Genomic DNA, 14,208 nt, shown 5'->3' with positions numbered 1-14,208 from the left:
TGAAAGAAGTTCAATGACCCCACTACACGCCTGATGGCGAGGATGAATTTGATTTCAAATTTTTCATTTTGTTTTCTTTAGATGTCAGAAATTAAATAATTGATCTTAATTCTTCTTAACTCTTAATCTTAATTGATCAAATTTCTTCAATACAGATTTCCATAATACTTCACATATAATGTCCACAACCAATATAATATAATAATATAATAGACTATCTTCATGAATGTTTTTATCCAGTGCAAGAAAGTCTTTGCAGTTATTGCCAGCTGTTGTAGAAATGTGATGATGATTTTGATGACAAATGACAGCATTTGCCTGCTTAAAATGTTGTGTTGCCAGAAGAAACATCTGACAAGTTTCGTGACAACTAACCAACAAAATGATAACATGATAAACAAAAGTCACAAAGTGACTCCAGAGGGTTATTAAACTCATTGAATCGGGGTAACTTAACCTGGTAGGAGAGGCCTTTGACTGTCTCTCCGTTGACCGACAGGATGACGTCGCCCTTGCGCAGCAGGCCGCTCTCCAGTGCCGGCTGACCCTGGAACAGACGCTTGATCCGGACCACGTTGACCCGGTCTGGCCCCGACTGGAGCTGCGAGATGTAGAAGCTGAACCCCAGTCCAGATAAACTCTTCCTCAGAACCACCTCCTGAGTGTTTTCTATCAGGAAATGAGATAGATAGATAGATAGATAGATAGATAGATAGATAGATAGATAGATAGATAGATAGATAGATAGATAGATAGATAGATAGATAGATAGAGAGATAGATAGATAGATAGATAGATAGATAGGCATGCACCTATTTCTGTCATTGTATGCAGAATGTCTAATCTTTTCACAGCAGATCATAAATTATGGCGCCCATTGACTTTCACTGTCACATTCCCAGAATCCTCCACTTCTTTTCGCTGTCCCTTTAAATGAGTTTCGGCAGAGAACTGACAGCTTTGAGGTTCCCCAGCATCTGCTCCCAGGGGACCGAGGCGGCATCAGGCCTGGATGACTCTGACAGCAAGCACAATGTAGCTGTCAGATGAGTCACAGCCACCACTGGCCACGTGTGCGCGCGCGCGTGTGCGTGTGTGTGTGTGTGTGGGTGTGTGTGTCTGTGGGTGTGTCTGCATGTGTGACACTGTGTACCTCTGTGCCATTCGCTCAGTCCTTACCATCAGTCACAAAGCTGTAGTCTTTGGCTTTGCCGCTCAAGGTCGTTTCCATGGAGACGTCGGCCCTGAGGGGCTGCGCGAGGGCAGGGGGGGGGCAGGGTGAGTCAGATCTGGGCTCTAGGAACACTGTGGGCTCCCTTTCCAACAGCAGGCTTACCAGCTACAGGGGATATACACATATACAAACAACATGTCAGTGTTTATTATGGATAATGTATGCCTTCTGTACACTATACATACTACACTAAGAACAGACAATGGTACTATAGTAGAGAGGAGAATTTCCGAGGTTCCATCAATCAGTGTTTTCACTTAGTTAATAATTCAGTGAACGGCCAAAGCCGCAGTGGTTTTGTAAACATCACTTGATCCAGTGTGTGTGAGGTCAGCAGGCATAAGCTGTCTGAATAACAGCACATCAACCAACCCCAGTTGCCTTAACCAAAATAAGAACATATGCAAAGAGATAAACCCATGCAGCCTGTGTGTGTGTGCGCGCGTGTGTGTGTGTGTGTGTGTGTGTGTGTGTGTGTGTGTGTGTGTGTGTGTGTGTGTGTGTGTGTTACCTCCCCAGTCTTCTTTAGGCACTCCACAGCATGCTTGTGAGTCACACCCCTCAGGTTAAAGCCATCAACTTCCAGCAGTCTGTCACCTGTCAGACACACATGCACACGTCTCATCATCATTAGCAGCCTCCATACATTAGTGGTTTGTGTGTGTGCGTGTGTGTGTGTGTGGTTGTGTGACTGTATGCGTGTGTGTTTATGTGTGTGTACGTGTGTGGTTGTAGAAGTGGCCATGTTTTCTCTGTTGACTAAAACACACATCGAGCACAACACAGACGAAGCTACAGTATTACATAGAATGTTCTTGTGATCATATTTATAGCACCAATCTTGTGTATGAAGACACTATTCATTTTCACTATTCACTTTGTGGCTCACTAAGAAATACTGTCCCACATTTTAACTTCACAGTAATAGAAAATACAAAATACTCGGGTATTAACTAATATGTTCTTGGCTTATTAGACCATGAGTGACAGAATAATAACTATAATATGATAACATAATAACCACTGTAACATACAGTGGTTATCATGTTATTACATCATAGTTAGAAGTAACAGAATTAAACACAATCCTGATTTCAGTTACTTACTCAAATATTCTCTTTAATTTAAGAATTAAAAGACTAACCAATCTGGACGCGCCCGTCCTGCTCTGCAGCGCCCCCTGGCACCAGACTCCTGATGTAGATGCCTCCGTAACGCACCTCTGTATTTATTCCTCCCTTTTACCAAAATATTGAGGAGAGGCCATTAGTCACGTCAGAGACCTCAAGACCCTGACACTAACCAGTGTGTATGTGTGCATGGTAGTGTGCAAAGCGACCCCCCTGAACATGCACTAAGTCCAAGTGTTCACTCTGTTGATCTCATATACTGTATGAGCCTCTGATATCACCAATATTTTTTTCGTATTATCTTGATTTGGTTTCAATGCAGAGTTTTCAGTGATCGCATGTCTTTTGAGGATAAGTTGTTGCCCTTTTATCCTTTTAAAATTATTTTTATTGTAATCTCATTGTTTGAAAATTGTTTGAAAAGTACATGAATAGAAGACTCACAGTAACACTGATGCCGAGGCTCCCGTTGTTCTTTCTTAACTCCACTATAACTTGATCGCCTACTTTCAAACTGCAGATGGAGGGAGACCTCGATCGCACGTCCTGAAAGGACAAAGTTGAGGTTGAGAAGCCATGGCGAAAGCGAGTCTCCTGGTGATGGGGGGGGGGGGGGCACGGTCGGGTCTGGGGTGGGGCCAGAACGCCCCTGCCTGGCCTCCTGCTGTGTTGATCTGGTTGTGGGGCCTAGGGTTTGCAGGATGGGTGGGGTGCGAGCTATGTGGGTCCAGCCTTGGCATGCTTCATGACTGTCCTGCAATTTTAATACTACCCATATTAGCTAAGAACACACACCCACACAAATCGTACTCTGAACAACAGACCAGGGTCTGGAGGGCAGTAGGGGTGCGAGGGATTTGGGTTTGATATGCTTGGATGACTTGCACCATTTCACCAGTTGTAGTACGGCAGGCCTCGCCATTGAGCGGGGCATACAAATATCCTGTGTGTATGCCAACCCCTGGTTAAAAAAAAAATTGAAGCAATTGCGAAAAGAAAATGGAAGATTATGAAACAATAAGAGGGGAAAGAGTGTCTGACGGCAACCCCTCATCTACATCACGGAACGCTAATTACATTTTCAAATAATTACAGCACTTAATCCATTTAACAATTGACCCCGGCCGACCCATTACACCAGACCTGACCTCCTCCCCTGCCTGTCTCTCCAGCTTTGCAACAAGAGTTGGTCTGACCTGGGCTTCCAGGATCCGGACCACGGGGACATGGAGTCTCCTGCTGTGTTTGGCCATGGCCATGTTGGACAGAACGAGCGCCTCTTCCAGTTCTTCCATGGCGGGACGGAACTCTGTGCCGCTCAGGGTGGTCTGCGAGCCGAACCCCCTCTCCAGCGCCAGCCCCAGATTACTCTGATTCAGGAAGCTCTTGCTGTCCTTCAGAGACTCTGAAAGGTATTGTAACCAGGTTGGACAATGTGATTAAAAACACATGTTGACATTAAGGAGAATAATAGAGGCTGTATTAGATGTTCTGGCTGATGGTTTGATGATGTGTACGCTTTAGAGAAGTGAGAAGCAGATCATACGTTTCGGCTGGGATACGATGAGCTCCACCTCGTCGGGGCTGCACTGTAAGATAGCGGCGGCGTCGCTGAATGTCACGCCTTCCAGACTGGTCTTATTGAGGGAGATCAGGCGCCCGCCTGGAGATGAACCAAAACCAATCAAACCAATTCAGTGAGAGAGAGGCGGCTTGCAGAGGTTCTCATGAGGGGTCCAGCCGGAGGCTGGGTCCCCAATTGTAATTATTTCGATTTTTATTATACTTTGAATTTTTCGGGCTATAATTGCCTGAACAGAAGAAGCTACAGACAGAGACAGTTGAGGTGTTGATAGAAACGGGACGTCGCAAACATCATGTGGTTCAAGCTTCATCCAAATCGCTGCACATACTGCAGCAGAAACGAGTGAAAAACCGTCAAACCTGACTCAAAGTAGCCGGACGCTCGTGCGTCACCAACACGCCGATGTTTGAAAACTAATGTAACGAGATGAGTTTTCGAATAAGACACTCTGTGACGTCCACATCCAATGTAGTGTAAATGTGCAGGTTGTAGCTCAGAACGTCCATTCGCACCGTGCACAGCGCGCGGTGTAGTCCATCGCTCTGTAGTGGTAAGAGATTATAAACTAGGCATGTATGTGTGTAATTATGTACCATCTTACCTGGTAGATGTCTGTGGGGCTGTTCGATTAATATTTTAGCTCTTTTGTCCCCATTATTTTGTCGGATTCGTGAAAAAACACGAAAAAAACATTAATCCACAGAAACTCGTGACCACATCCAGCCGATTCAAATCGACCTTGGGAATAAATGGTGTTCATATACTAGGAACATGACCCGTGAAATTGTAATTAGTCACAGAAATACGCCAACGTTTTCCGTATTTCATGGAAACTGAATCCACAGAAAGAAGTTGCCAATAAAAAAAAATGAAGTTTGCTTCCCTTCATGAACTTGAACTTGAAACCTCCATGAATACGTCATTTTTGCCCCACACGAAACCAAACATCATTTATGTCACTGAAACTGCTGCTCTTTTTTCACACACACTGAGTTATCATAATAACAAGATGGCTGTTTTAAATATTCATCATGTACGTGCACTTTCCTACAGCTAAACGTGGCAGACTTAAATGAAAAGGGAGAAGGTGTTCAATTGTGACAAATCCTTCCATCTTCTTCTTCTTTCGGCTGCTCCAATTAGGGGTCGCCACAGCAGATCATCTGCCTCCAATACCTTCTGTTCTGAGCATCTTCCTCCCTTACACCAACCGCCTGCATGTCCTCCCTCACCACATCCATAAACCTTCTCTTTGGCCTTCCTCTTTTCCTCTTGCCTGGCATCTCCATCCTCAGCATCCTTCTCCCAATGTAAATCTTTCCTACACACGTGTCCAAACCATCTAAATCTTGCCTCTCTCACTTTTCCACCAAACTGTCCAACCTGAGCTGTCCCTCTAATGTACTCATTCTTTATCCTGTCCATCTTTGTCACTCCCAATGAAAATCTCAACATCCTCAACTCTGCCACCTCCAGTTCAGCCACCTGCCTTTTTGTCAGTGCCACCGCCTCTAAACCGTACAACATACAGTAGCTGGTCTCACTACCGTCCTGTAGACCTTCCCCTTCACTCTTGCTGGAACCCTTCTGTCACAGATCACTCTGAACACCCTTCTCCACCCACTCCACCCTTTCTGTACTTTCTTCTTCACCTCTCTCCCGCACTCTCCGCCGCTTTGGATGGTCGACCCCAAGTACTTGAACGCAAACTTGGAGTTTGCATGTTCTCCCCGTGCTCACATGGGGTTTCCTCCACCTAACGTCAGTAAGGACCCCCCCCAAAAACATGCACACATCATCGTCTGACCAGCGATGGACACTCATCACCAGGTCCCCGGGCGCGTCCATGAATGCTGCCCACTGCTCCTGGCTGTGCCCCCGGAGGAAGGACAAGCCAGGATGGGTTAAACGCAGAGGCCTCATTTCACTGGCCACCGTCCAAAGCATGTGCATGTGTGTGTGTGTGTGTGCGTGCATGTGTTGTAGTGTGGTGTGCTGTGTGACAAATAAAGATTGTTCCTCTTGTTCTTCTTCATCCGCCTTCTCCACCTCCACTCCTTGCAGCTCCTCTCAGCTTTTCGCCGCCTTCCCTCCCATTCAGGCACATGTATTCTGTCTTATTCCTGCTGACTTTCATTCCTCTTCTCTCTAATGCATGCCTCCACTTCTCCAGGCTCTTCTCAACTTGCTCCCTACTCTCGCTATAGATTACAATGTAATTTGCGAACATCATTGTCCAAGGAGACTTGTGCTTGATTTCATTTGTTAACCTGTCCATCACCATTGCAAACAAGAAAGGGCTCAGAGCTGATCCTTGATGCAATCCCACCTCCACTTTGATTGCCTTCGTCATGCCTACTGCACACCTTACTACTGTCTGACTGTCCTCATACATATCCTGTACCACTCTAACGTACTTCTCTGCCACCACGACTTCCTCAGGCAATACCAAACTTCCCCTCTCCGCACCCTATCATACCTATCATATGCTTTCTCTAAATCCTAAATCCCTCTGGCCTTCCCTGTACTTTTCCATCAGCATTATTAAAGCAAACATTTCATCTGTAGTACTCTTTCCTGGCATGAAACCATACTGCTGTTCGCTGATCCCCTACTCTCCTCTTAACCTAGCCTCCACTACCCTTTCCCATAGTTTCATGCTATGGCTGATCAACTTTATTCCCCTTTCGTTACTACAGCTCTGTACGTCTCCCTTATTCTTGAAGATGGGTACCAGTACACTTCTTCTCCACTCCTCTGGCATCCTCTCCCTTTCAAGGAACACCACTACCATCCCACCTCAACATTTCCATGCTTCCCCAGATATGTCATCTGGGCCAACTGCCTTTCCACTCTTCATCTTCTTTAATTCTGTTCTCACCTCATCCTTTCTACTTTTCTGAACTTCTTGATCCACTCTTCTCTCCCTCTCATTTTTTCATTCATCAACTCCTCAAAGTACTCCTGCCACCTTCTCAACACTCTCCTCACTAGTCAGCACATTCCCATCATTATCCTTCATCACCCTAACTTGCTGTACATCCTTCCCAATTTGGTCCCTTTGTCTTGCCAATCGGTACAAGTCCTTTTCTCCTTCCTTACTGTCCAACCTCTCATACAACTCGTCGTATGCCTTTTCCTTTGCCTTTGCCACTTCTCTCTTCGCCTTGCACCGCATCAGCTTGTACTTCTGTCTACTTTTTTCATCTCTGACTATCCCATTTCTTCTTCGCCAACCTCTTCTGCTCTATGCTCTCCTGTACTTCCTCATTCCACCACCAAGAGTCCTTGTCTTCCTTCCTCATCCCGCATGATACACCGAGTACCTTCTTGGCCGTCTCCCTCACCACTCCTGGCAGGTGCTTCCCAGTCATCTGGTAACAGTTCATTCCCACCTATTGCCTGCCTTACCTCTTCCCAAAATCCATTGCTGCCTAGCAACACACTCCCCTACCACCACTTTGCAGTCACTAATCTCTTTCAGATTGCACCTCCTGCATAAGATGTAGTCCACCTGTGTGCACCTTCCTCCACTCTAGTATGTCACCCTGTGTTCCTCCTGCTTCTTGAAATACGTATTCACAACAGCCAATTCCATCCTTTTGGCAAAATCCACCACCATCTGTCCTTCCACATTCCTCCTTGACACCATACCTACCCATCACCTTCTCGTCACCTTTGTCTCTGATCCCTTCGCCAACATGCCCATTGAGATCTGTTCCAACGCCCACTCTCTCTACCTTGAAGACGCTCTCCACCGCTATATCCAACTCACTAAAGAATTCTTCTTTCTCTCCCATCTCACACCCAACTTGGGGAGCATATGCACTGACCACATTCATTATCACCCCATCAATTTCCAGCTTCATGCACATCACTCTGTTAGACACTCTCGTCACCTCCAAAACACTCTTGACAAATCCTTTCATAATAAGTCAAATTCCAAATGAATGTTAATGTTCCATAAATGTTGTTTGCATTACAATATAGGCAAGTAATCTATTAAACGGAATTTTCCAGTTGTAGATTTTTAACAGAAAAAACTATAATAAAGTCCTAATTAAAGATGAAGACAACATTCTGCTCAAAAGGACATCACAATGTGAAGTTCAGCAACATCAATTGAAAGTAAGTAAATTACACAATAAGGACTAACTTGTAGATGAAATGAATAACACAAGTCATGTTATTACAAATACACATTTACCTAAGAATAGTACATGGTAATTTATATCAATAATAATTTATTCTCAAAAATAAATGGTTAACTGAACACGTGAAACAAAAAGAAAAAAAACCGGATTCCAACACACTACTGTATTTCAAGAACATCATTATACTTTGTGATGACACAGTGAGGGAATTTCCATGATGTCATGTTTTGGGAATATATAGATATAGGTCTTCCAAAAAAAGCCTATATATATATATATATATATATATATATATATATATATATATTCCAAATAAAAGGCAGGCCAGACCAGCACATATATTCTGCTTCAACGACAGTGTTGCAAGTCACTTACACAGCATCACTGTGTATGGCAAATATGGCAGGACAAACAACAAACCTTTCTTCAACTTCTCAATTGAGAATTTGAAGAACGTTGGCATACCTTTATTACTTTGGAGAAGGGCGTTTTGTGACATCATGAACCAATGTTATATAAGTCCAGGGATTGTCTCTGAGCGCTCATAAAACCTAGAAAAATTGTGACTTGTGCTATGTTCCACAGAATCCGGACAATTATAATACTTATCTAACACGACCAAACCGGACCCTGTGTATTGCTGCCTGCAGCTATGTTATTATTATTATTCTTGGTTTATACCCGGTCGGATTCTGCCGTCTTTGTCTGCCGGCCCGTCAGGCACGATGGAAGCTATGAAGATCCCCAGGTCCAGTTTGCCTGTGTTATCCTCCCCCACTATCACAAACCCTGACATGGGAGAAGGTGGAAAAGAAAATGACCTTATTGAGAATCTGATCCGAAGTGTTTATTACCATTTATGTTATTAACTAGGTCAAAGTCAAGAACTAGATCCCTTATACTCACCAAAGCCTAATTTGGGGTCTTTCTTTAAGCTCACACATATTATCTCCCGCTCTGGTGGGGTCCTCGTTGGGGTGTCAACTGAAGAGAAAAAGAAAATTTCATTAACTATTTTGCTCTCTATATTTCAAAGGGAAATATTACATTTGAAAGAAAAAAATTTCAATTCATGAAATAAATCTGCAACAACCTCTGGACATAAACGTAGGTTCACTTCACTTGGATGGTCTGAATAGTGTCTGTGTATATTTACCCCGGATGGATGACGCCTCAGAATCCTGTTTCTGCAGCGAGACACTGGACATCATTCTGGGAATGGGCTCGGGAGTGCTGCAAAATAGAACATTTTACAACATGACGAATAATAGACATAGGGAATGAATTGTGTCTCTGTAGTGTCTTAAAGATAAGACAAAAGCTACATAAGAATAACAACCGACACAATTGCTTTTACTGTATATCCTTACACAAGAAGGTTTTGCGGCGATGCAAAACACCTATTATGCAACACACCAGACAGCCCATTCTCATGAGATCAACAGATTCAGATTAACGCTGTCTTGCAGGCATACAAATACCCTGTCTGTTCTGCACTCCCAGCCTGCTCGCAGAACAGGTTCAGAATGTGACGCTTATGATATTAACTAAAGAACCGATGAGAGAATCCACTACTTCTGTCAATATCTTCCCCAGAATGTACTTTATTTGTCAGTATAATCAGAATCAGAATCAGAATCAGAAATACTTTAATAATCCCAGGGGGAAATTACTTAAAGATGGTATAATGATATAAATAACACAAATAGCTAAAAATAAAAAATAAATACAACATTGTCCATTTGATGTTCATCTGACTGTAACCACCTCCAGCTCTGTGGCTCCTTGGTCTCGCTGGGGTCCCATGTCTCAGACTGCTTGTTCACCTCCCTACTCATCTCCATCCTCAGCTCCCTCTGCTGGCGGAGCCGCGCCTCCAGCTTGGTCGTCAGGTCGTCGCATGACTTGGAGAGGGGGTCCTGGTTCCCGGTCGCCAAGCCCACCATGTTCAGCATGCCCTCCGAGCACGACATGCGCTTGCCGTTACCGCTGTGTGCACGACGCACAGTCATATAGTTCTCTATGTGCTCATCTGAGGAAGCGTGTCAGGGAAATAAGGTTGTTTTAGTCGTCCAAAGTTGTTTTAGTTCCAATTTCTCAGTTCAGTTAGTTTCAATTTCTATACCATTTCGAGATTTCATTTCATTTAGTAATTCAACTGATCCATTATTAAAGGGACATATTTGGTTTATTTAAAAAAAGAAAAGAAAAACAAAGTTCTTAAATAATGGGCCAAACAAGTGGACAGCAGACAATATAGAAACAAAAGGTGCAGCTCCCTGTGAGGTTACAGTGCCATCTAGTGGATTCAATTATGCGCTCTTGGATTCACATTTTCACGAATCAAGGAGAAAATACTTACTAAAGAACAAAACTAATGAAAACAAACAAAAAAAAAAATGCACATTTCAATTCAGTCAATTTTGATAGCATGCCAGATTTGGGTTTTGGGTGTCCTGATTTTAATTTCAGTTTGTTTTTAGTTCACATTTATTTTGGTTTCCGTTTTAGTAGCCAAGGGATGGTTTGTGGTTTGCTATGCTGGTGCCTTAATATATTCTGTGTGTCTCACCTGAAACTGCGGAGTGGTTGAGCTGGCGCGACGTCATCTCGCTGTGGAACTTGTGCTGGGCGGAACAGAGGTTCAGGAGGTACTGGGCTATCTTGGAGCTCTCTGTCACAAAGCTGTGCTTCCTCCCGCTGGGTCCGCCACATTCTATCGTCAGCTTCCGCCGCTGGAGGCCAAACACAGCAAATCGTCAAACGTTACCTTCCACATTTCTGTTTTCCTTAAAATGATTTAATTGGTCAATATCTTTCCATGGATTTGTGAATTAACGTAATGATGAACGAACGAACGAACGTTCTGTGAACGAACCACAGAACGAATATCATTAAAAAGTCAGTCCAAAAGAGACTGCTGTAACTCCTTTGTTTCCTGAAAAATTTGCTAAAACGGTCCGGCCAGATGTCTTAATAGATCAACGAACATATGAACAAGCATGATATTTTATTGCACAAGTCAACGACTTAATTTGAACAACAAACGGCGCTCCGGTTACTTTCTTACCCTTTAGTATTTTTTTCCTTTTTTTATCACAATGTTCGCCAGAAAAACATCAACAATTAACTCATACGGCCGCGATGCACTCATGGATATAAAAATTTCCCTAAACGAACAACTTTGGGACTTTTTATCCGTGGGAGCAGAGTGGCCGGCGGAAATCCTACGCGGGAACACTCGCAACAACTACAACAACAAAGATGGAGTCGCTGTTCCACGAGCCAGCCCACGGAGGAAGCACCGAGGTAAACGAGGCGGCATTCGGGTCAGAATGAGGACGCAACCTTACCGTCCACCTCTGCCAAGCATCCTTCTTGCTAACGTCCAGTCCCTGGAGAACAAGATGGATGAACTTCGAGCGAGGATTCAATTCCAGCGTGACACGAGGAACTGCTGCGTCCTCTGTCTGACGGAAACATGGCTGAACCCACTGGTGCCGGATGAAGCCATACGTCCAGCCGAGGCCTTCTCCGTGTTCCGCGGCGACAGAACGGGAGAGTCGGGGAAATCCAAAGGTGGAGGCGTCTGCCTAATGGTAAACAACCGCTGGTGTAACGCCAACAACACCAAATTCCTCTCCCACTCCTGCTCGCCGAACTTGGAACAGCTGACCATACTATGCCGTCCATTTTATCTCCCCCGGGAATTCAGCACGGTCATCATTACAGCCGTTTATATCCCACCGCAAGCGGACACCAACGCAGCTCTGTCGGTTCTGCACGATGTGTTGTGCGGATTTCAGAACAGACATCCCGACGCGGCTGTGGTGGTGACTGGGGACTTTACCAGGGCCAACCTTAAAAAAGTTCTGCCGAATTTCCACCAACACATCACGTGTGCCACCAGGGGAGACAGAACTCTGGACCATTGTTACACTCCTTACAAGAACGGATACAAGCCCGTCTCGCTCCCTGCTTTCGGGAAATCAGATCACGCCGCGATCTCGCTGCTTCCTGTTTACAGGCCTCTGATCGCGCGGGATCTGGTGATGACGAGGGAAGTGAAGCGGTGGACGGACCAATCGGAGGCTGCGCTTCAGGACGCTCTGACTGACGTAGACTGGGACATGTTCCAATCAAGTTCAAGTGACGTCAGCGAGTTTACGGAGGCTGTAGTAAGTTTCGTGGCTACGCTCGCGGATGAAATCGTTCCCACGGTGAAAGTTCGGATATTTCCAAACCAGAAACCATGGGTTGATAAATCCATCCGCTGCGCTCTGAATGCGCGCACGGCCGCTTACAACGACGGACTTGTATCTGGCAACATGGACAATTACAAAGCGGCGTCGTACAATCTCGTACAAGCTCCATGTCAAGCTGATGGAGCTAGGATTGAATGGTCCGCTGTGCACCTGGATCCTGGACTTCCTCACAGGCCGCCCCCAGGTGGTCAAGGTGGGGAAGCACATGTCCAGCTCCCTCACCCTGAATACAGGATCCCCCCAGGGCTGCGTCCTCAGCCCCCTACTGTACTCCCTGTACACACACGACTGTGTGGCCAGGTCCAGCTCCAACACCATCATAAAGTTTGCTGACGACACCGTGGTCGTGGGCCTGATCACCGACTGCGATGAGAAGGCCTACCGCGAGGAGGTGGCTGACCTGTCACTCTGGTGCCAGGACAACAGCCTCCACCTGAACGTCAGCAAAACCAAGGAGCTGATTGTGGACTTTAGGCGTGGATCACAATCGAGGACGCACGCACCCTTGTGGATTAATGGGACTTCTGTCGACAGGGTGAGCAGCTTCAGATATCTGGGAGTCCACATCACAGAGGACTTAACATGGACTGTTCACACAGACACTCTGGTGAGAAAGGCGAGGCAGCGTCTCTACCACCTCAGGCAGCTGAGGAAATTCCGAGTCTCGGTGAGGATCCTCAAGTCCTTCTACTCTGGAGCAGTGGAGAGCATCCTGACAGGCAACATCACTGCCTGGTTTGGGAACTGTAGTGCCCAGGACAGGCGGGCCCTGCAGAGGGTGGTGCGTTCAGCTGAACGTACCACTGGAACTACCCTCCCCCCCTTGCAGGAGTTATACACCAGGAGGTGTAGTAGCAGAGCCCGTAGGATCATGAAGGATCCTCATCACCCCAACAACGGACTGTTTCAGCTGCTGCGGTCAGGCAAGCGCCTCCGCAGTCACACAGCGAGAACAGAGAGACTGAGACAGAGTTTCTTCCCTCAAGCCATTAGAACTGTCAACGCTGACCTCACCAGGGGTCCTAACTGAGCCATACACATAGGCTCCACTACCTACTGTACTGTATGTAGCATACTGTACCGCATACTGTGTCACTGTTCAGGGTTGTTCGTGATGCCGTATTGCTGCGCCGTACTGTTGTATACTGTGCTGTATTATCCCAAACACTACCTCACTCTATTCACATTCACATGCCACTTTAATTCACATGCCACTTTAAATGCACATATCTGTATATACATAGGCATATTCCTTCTATCTATTCCATCTTATTTCAATTCATTTTTATTGTATTTTATTCTATATATTTTTATCTTATTCTATACGTATTCCACTTACTGTATTACGTTTTAGGAGTCAGTTAGTCGGTCTATTAGAAAGGAATTTTCTACTTTTTATTTTATTTTCTATTTTTTCCTAGGACATATTGTGTGCTATCACCGGGTGCGTTGCATTACATTTCACTGCATATATGTATGGAAGTATGTATATGTATGTGACAAATAAAAAATCTTGAATCTTGAATCTTGAAACTGAGAAATGCACACGCACAGATAGTGTGCACTTACTGATCTATGTGCGGTAATTCTAACTGAGAGCACTAAAAAAGTTATTAAAAAGTTCTTAACTGTCCATAAGAAGATAACCCAATTAAATCATCCTTCGGAGCTTGGGAGCAAACGTCCTACTTATTGGCCATGGTTTTGGCACGCCTACAAGAGGAGATTAAAAAAAGGTTGCATCCTGTTCCTGCTGAGTTTGCCTGTGAGGGAAGTGCGAGTTTACCCCTGTGGATATGGAGTCAGTCTCCCTCCAGAGGAAGCGTCTTGTGACCGTACG

General features: G+C 45.1%; 1 protein-coding gene across 1 annotated transcript in view; it reads right to left on the bottom strand.

Annotated features, from left to right (window-relative positions):
• Positions 1-14,208, bottom strand: part of ptpn20 (protein tyrosine phosphatase non-receptor type 20) — a gene marked incomplete at both ends in the record, with an annotated part of 33,935 nt that overhangs the window by 12,108 nt on the left and 7,619 nt on the right. The window contains 13 exons of the mRNA XM_080016976.1: positions 458-669; positions 1,180-1,339; positions 1,746-1,831; positions 2,379-2,472; positions 2,809-2,910; positions 3,561-3,769; positions 3,911-4,027; positions 8,785-8,892; positions 9,010-9,087; positions 9,260-9,336; positions 9,871-10,135; positions 10,676-10,838; positions 14,155-14,208. The exon at positions 14,155-14,208 is cut by the window's right edge and continues 132 nt beyond it. Coding sequence (XP_079873102.1) covers positions 458-669; positions 1,180-1,339; positions 1,746-1,831; positions 2,379-2,472; positions 2,809-2,910; positions 3,561-3,769; positions 3,911-4,027; positions 8,785-8,892; positions 9,010-9,087; positions 9,260-9,336; positions 9,871-10,135; positions 10,676-10,838; positions 14,155-14,208 — 1,725 coding nt within the window. The remainder of the gene's footprint in view (positions 1-457; positions 670-1,179; positions 1,340-1,745; positions 1,832-2,378; positions 2,473-2,808; positions 2,911-3,560; positions 3,770-3,910; positions 4,028-8,784; positions 8,893-9,009; positions 9,088-9,259; positions 9,337-9,870; positions 10,136-10,675; positions 10,839-14,154) is intronic.

This window comes from Zeus faber, assembly GCF_960531495.2.
Source record: "Zeus faber genome assembly, chromosome: 16".
In the NCBI taxonomy this organism is placed as follows: domain Eukaryota; kingdom Metazoa; phylum Chordata; class Actinopteri; order Zeiformes; family Zeidae; genus Zeus; species Zeus faber.
The sequence above is the reverse complement of the archived record's forward strand: the minus strand, read 5'-3'. Positions and strand labels throughout refer to the sequence as shown.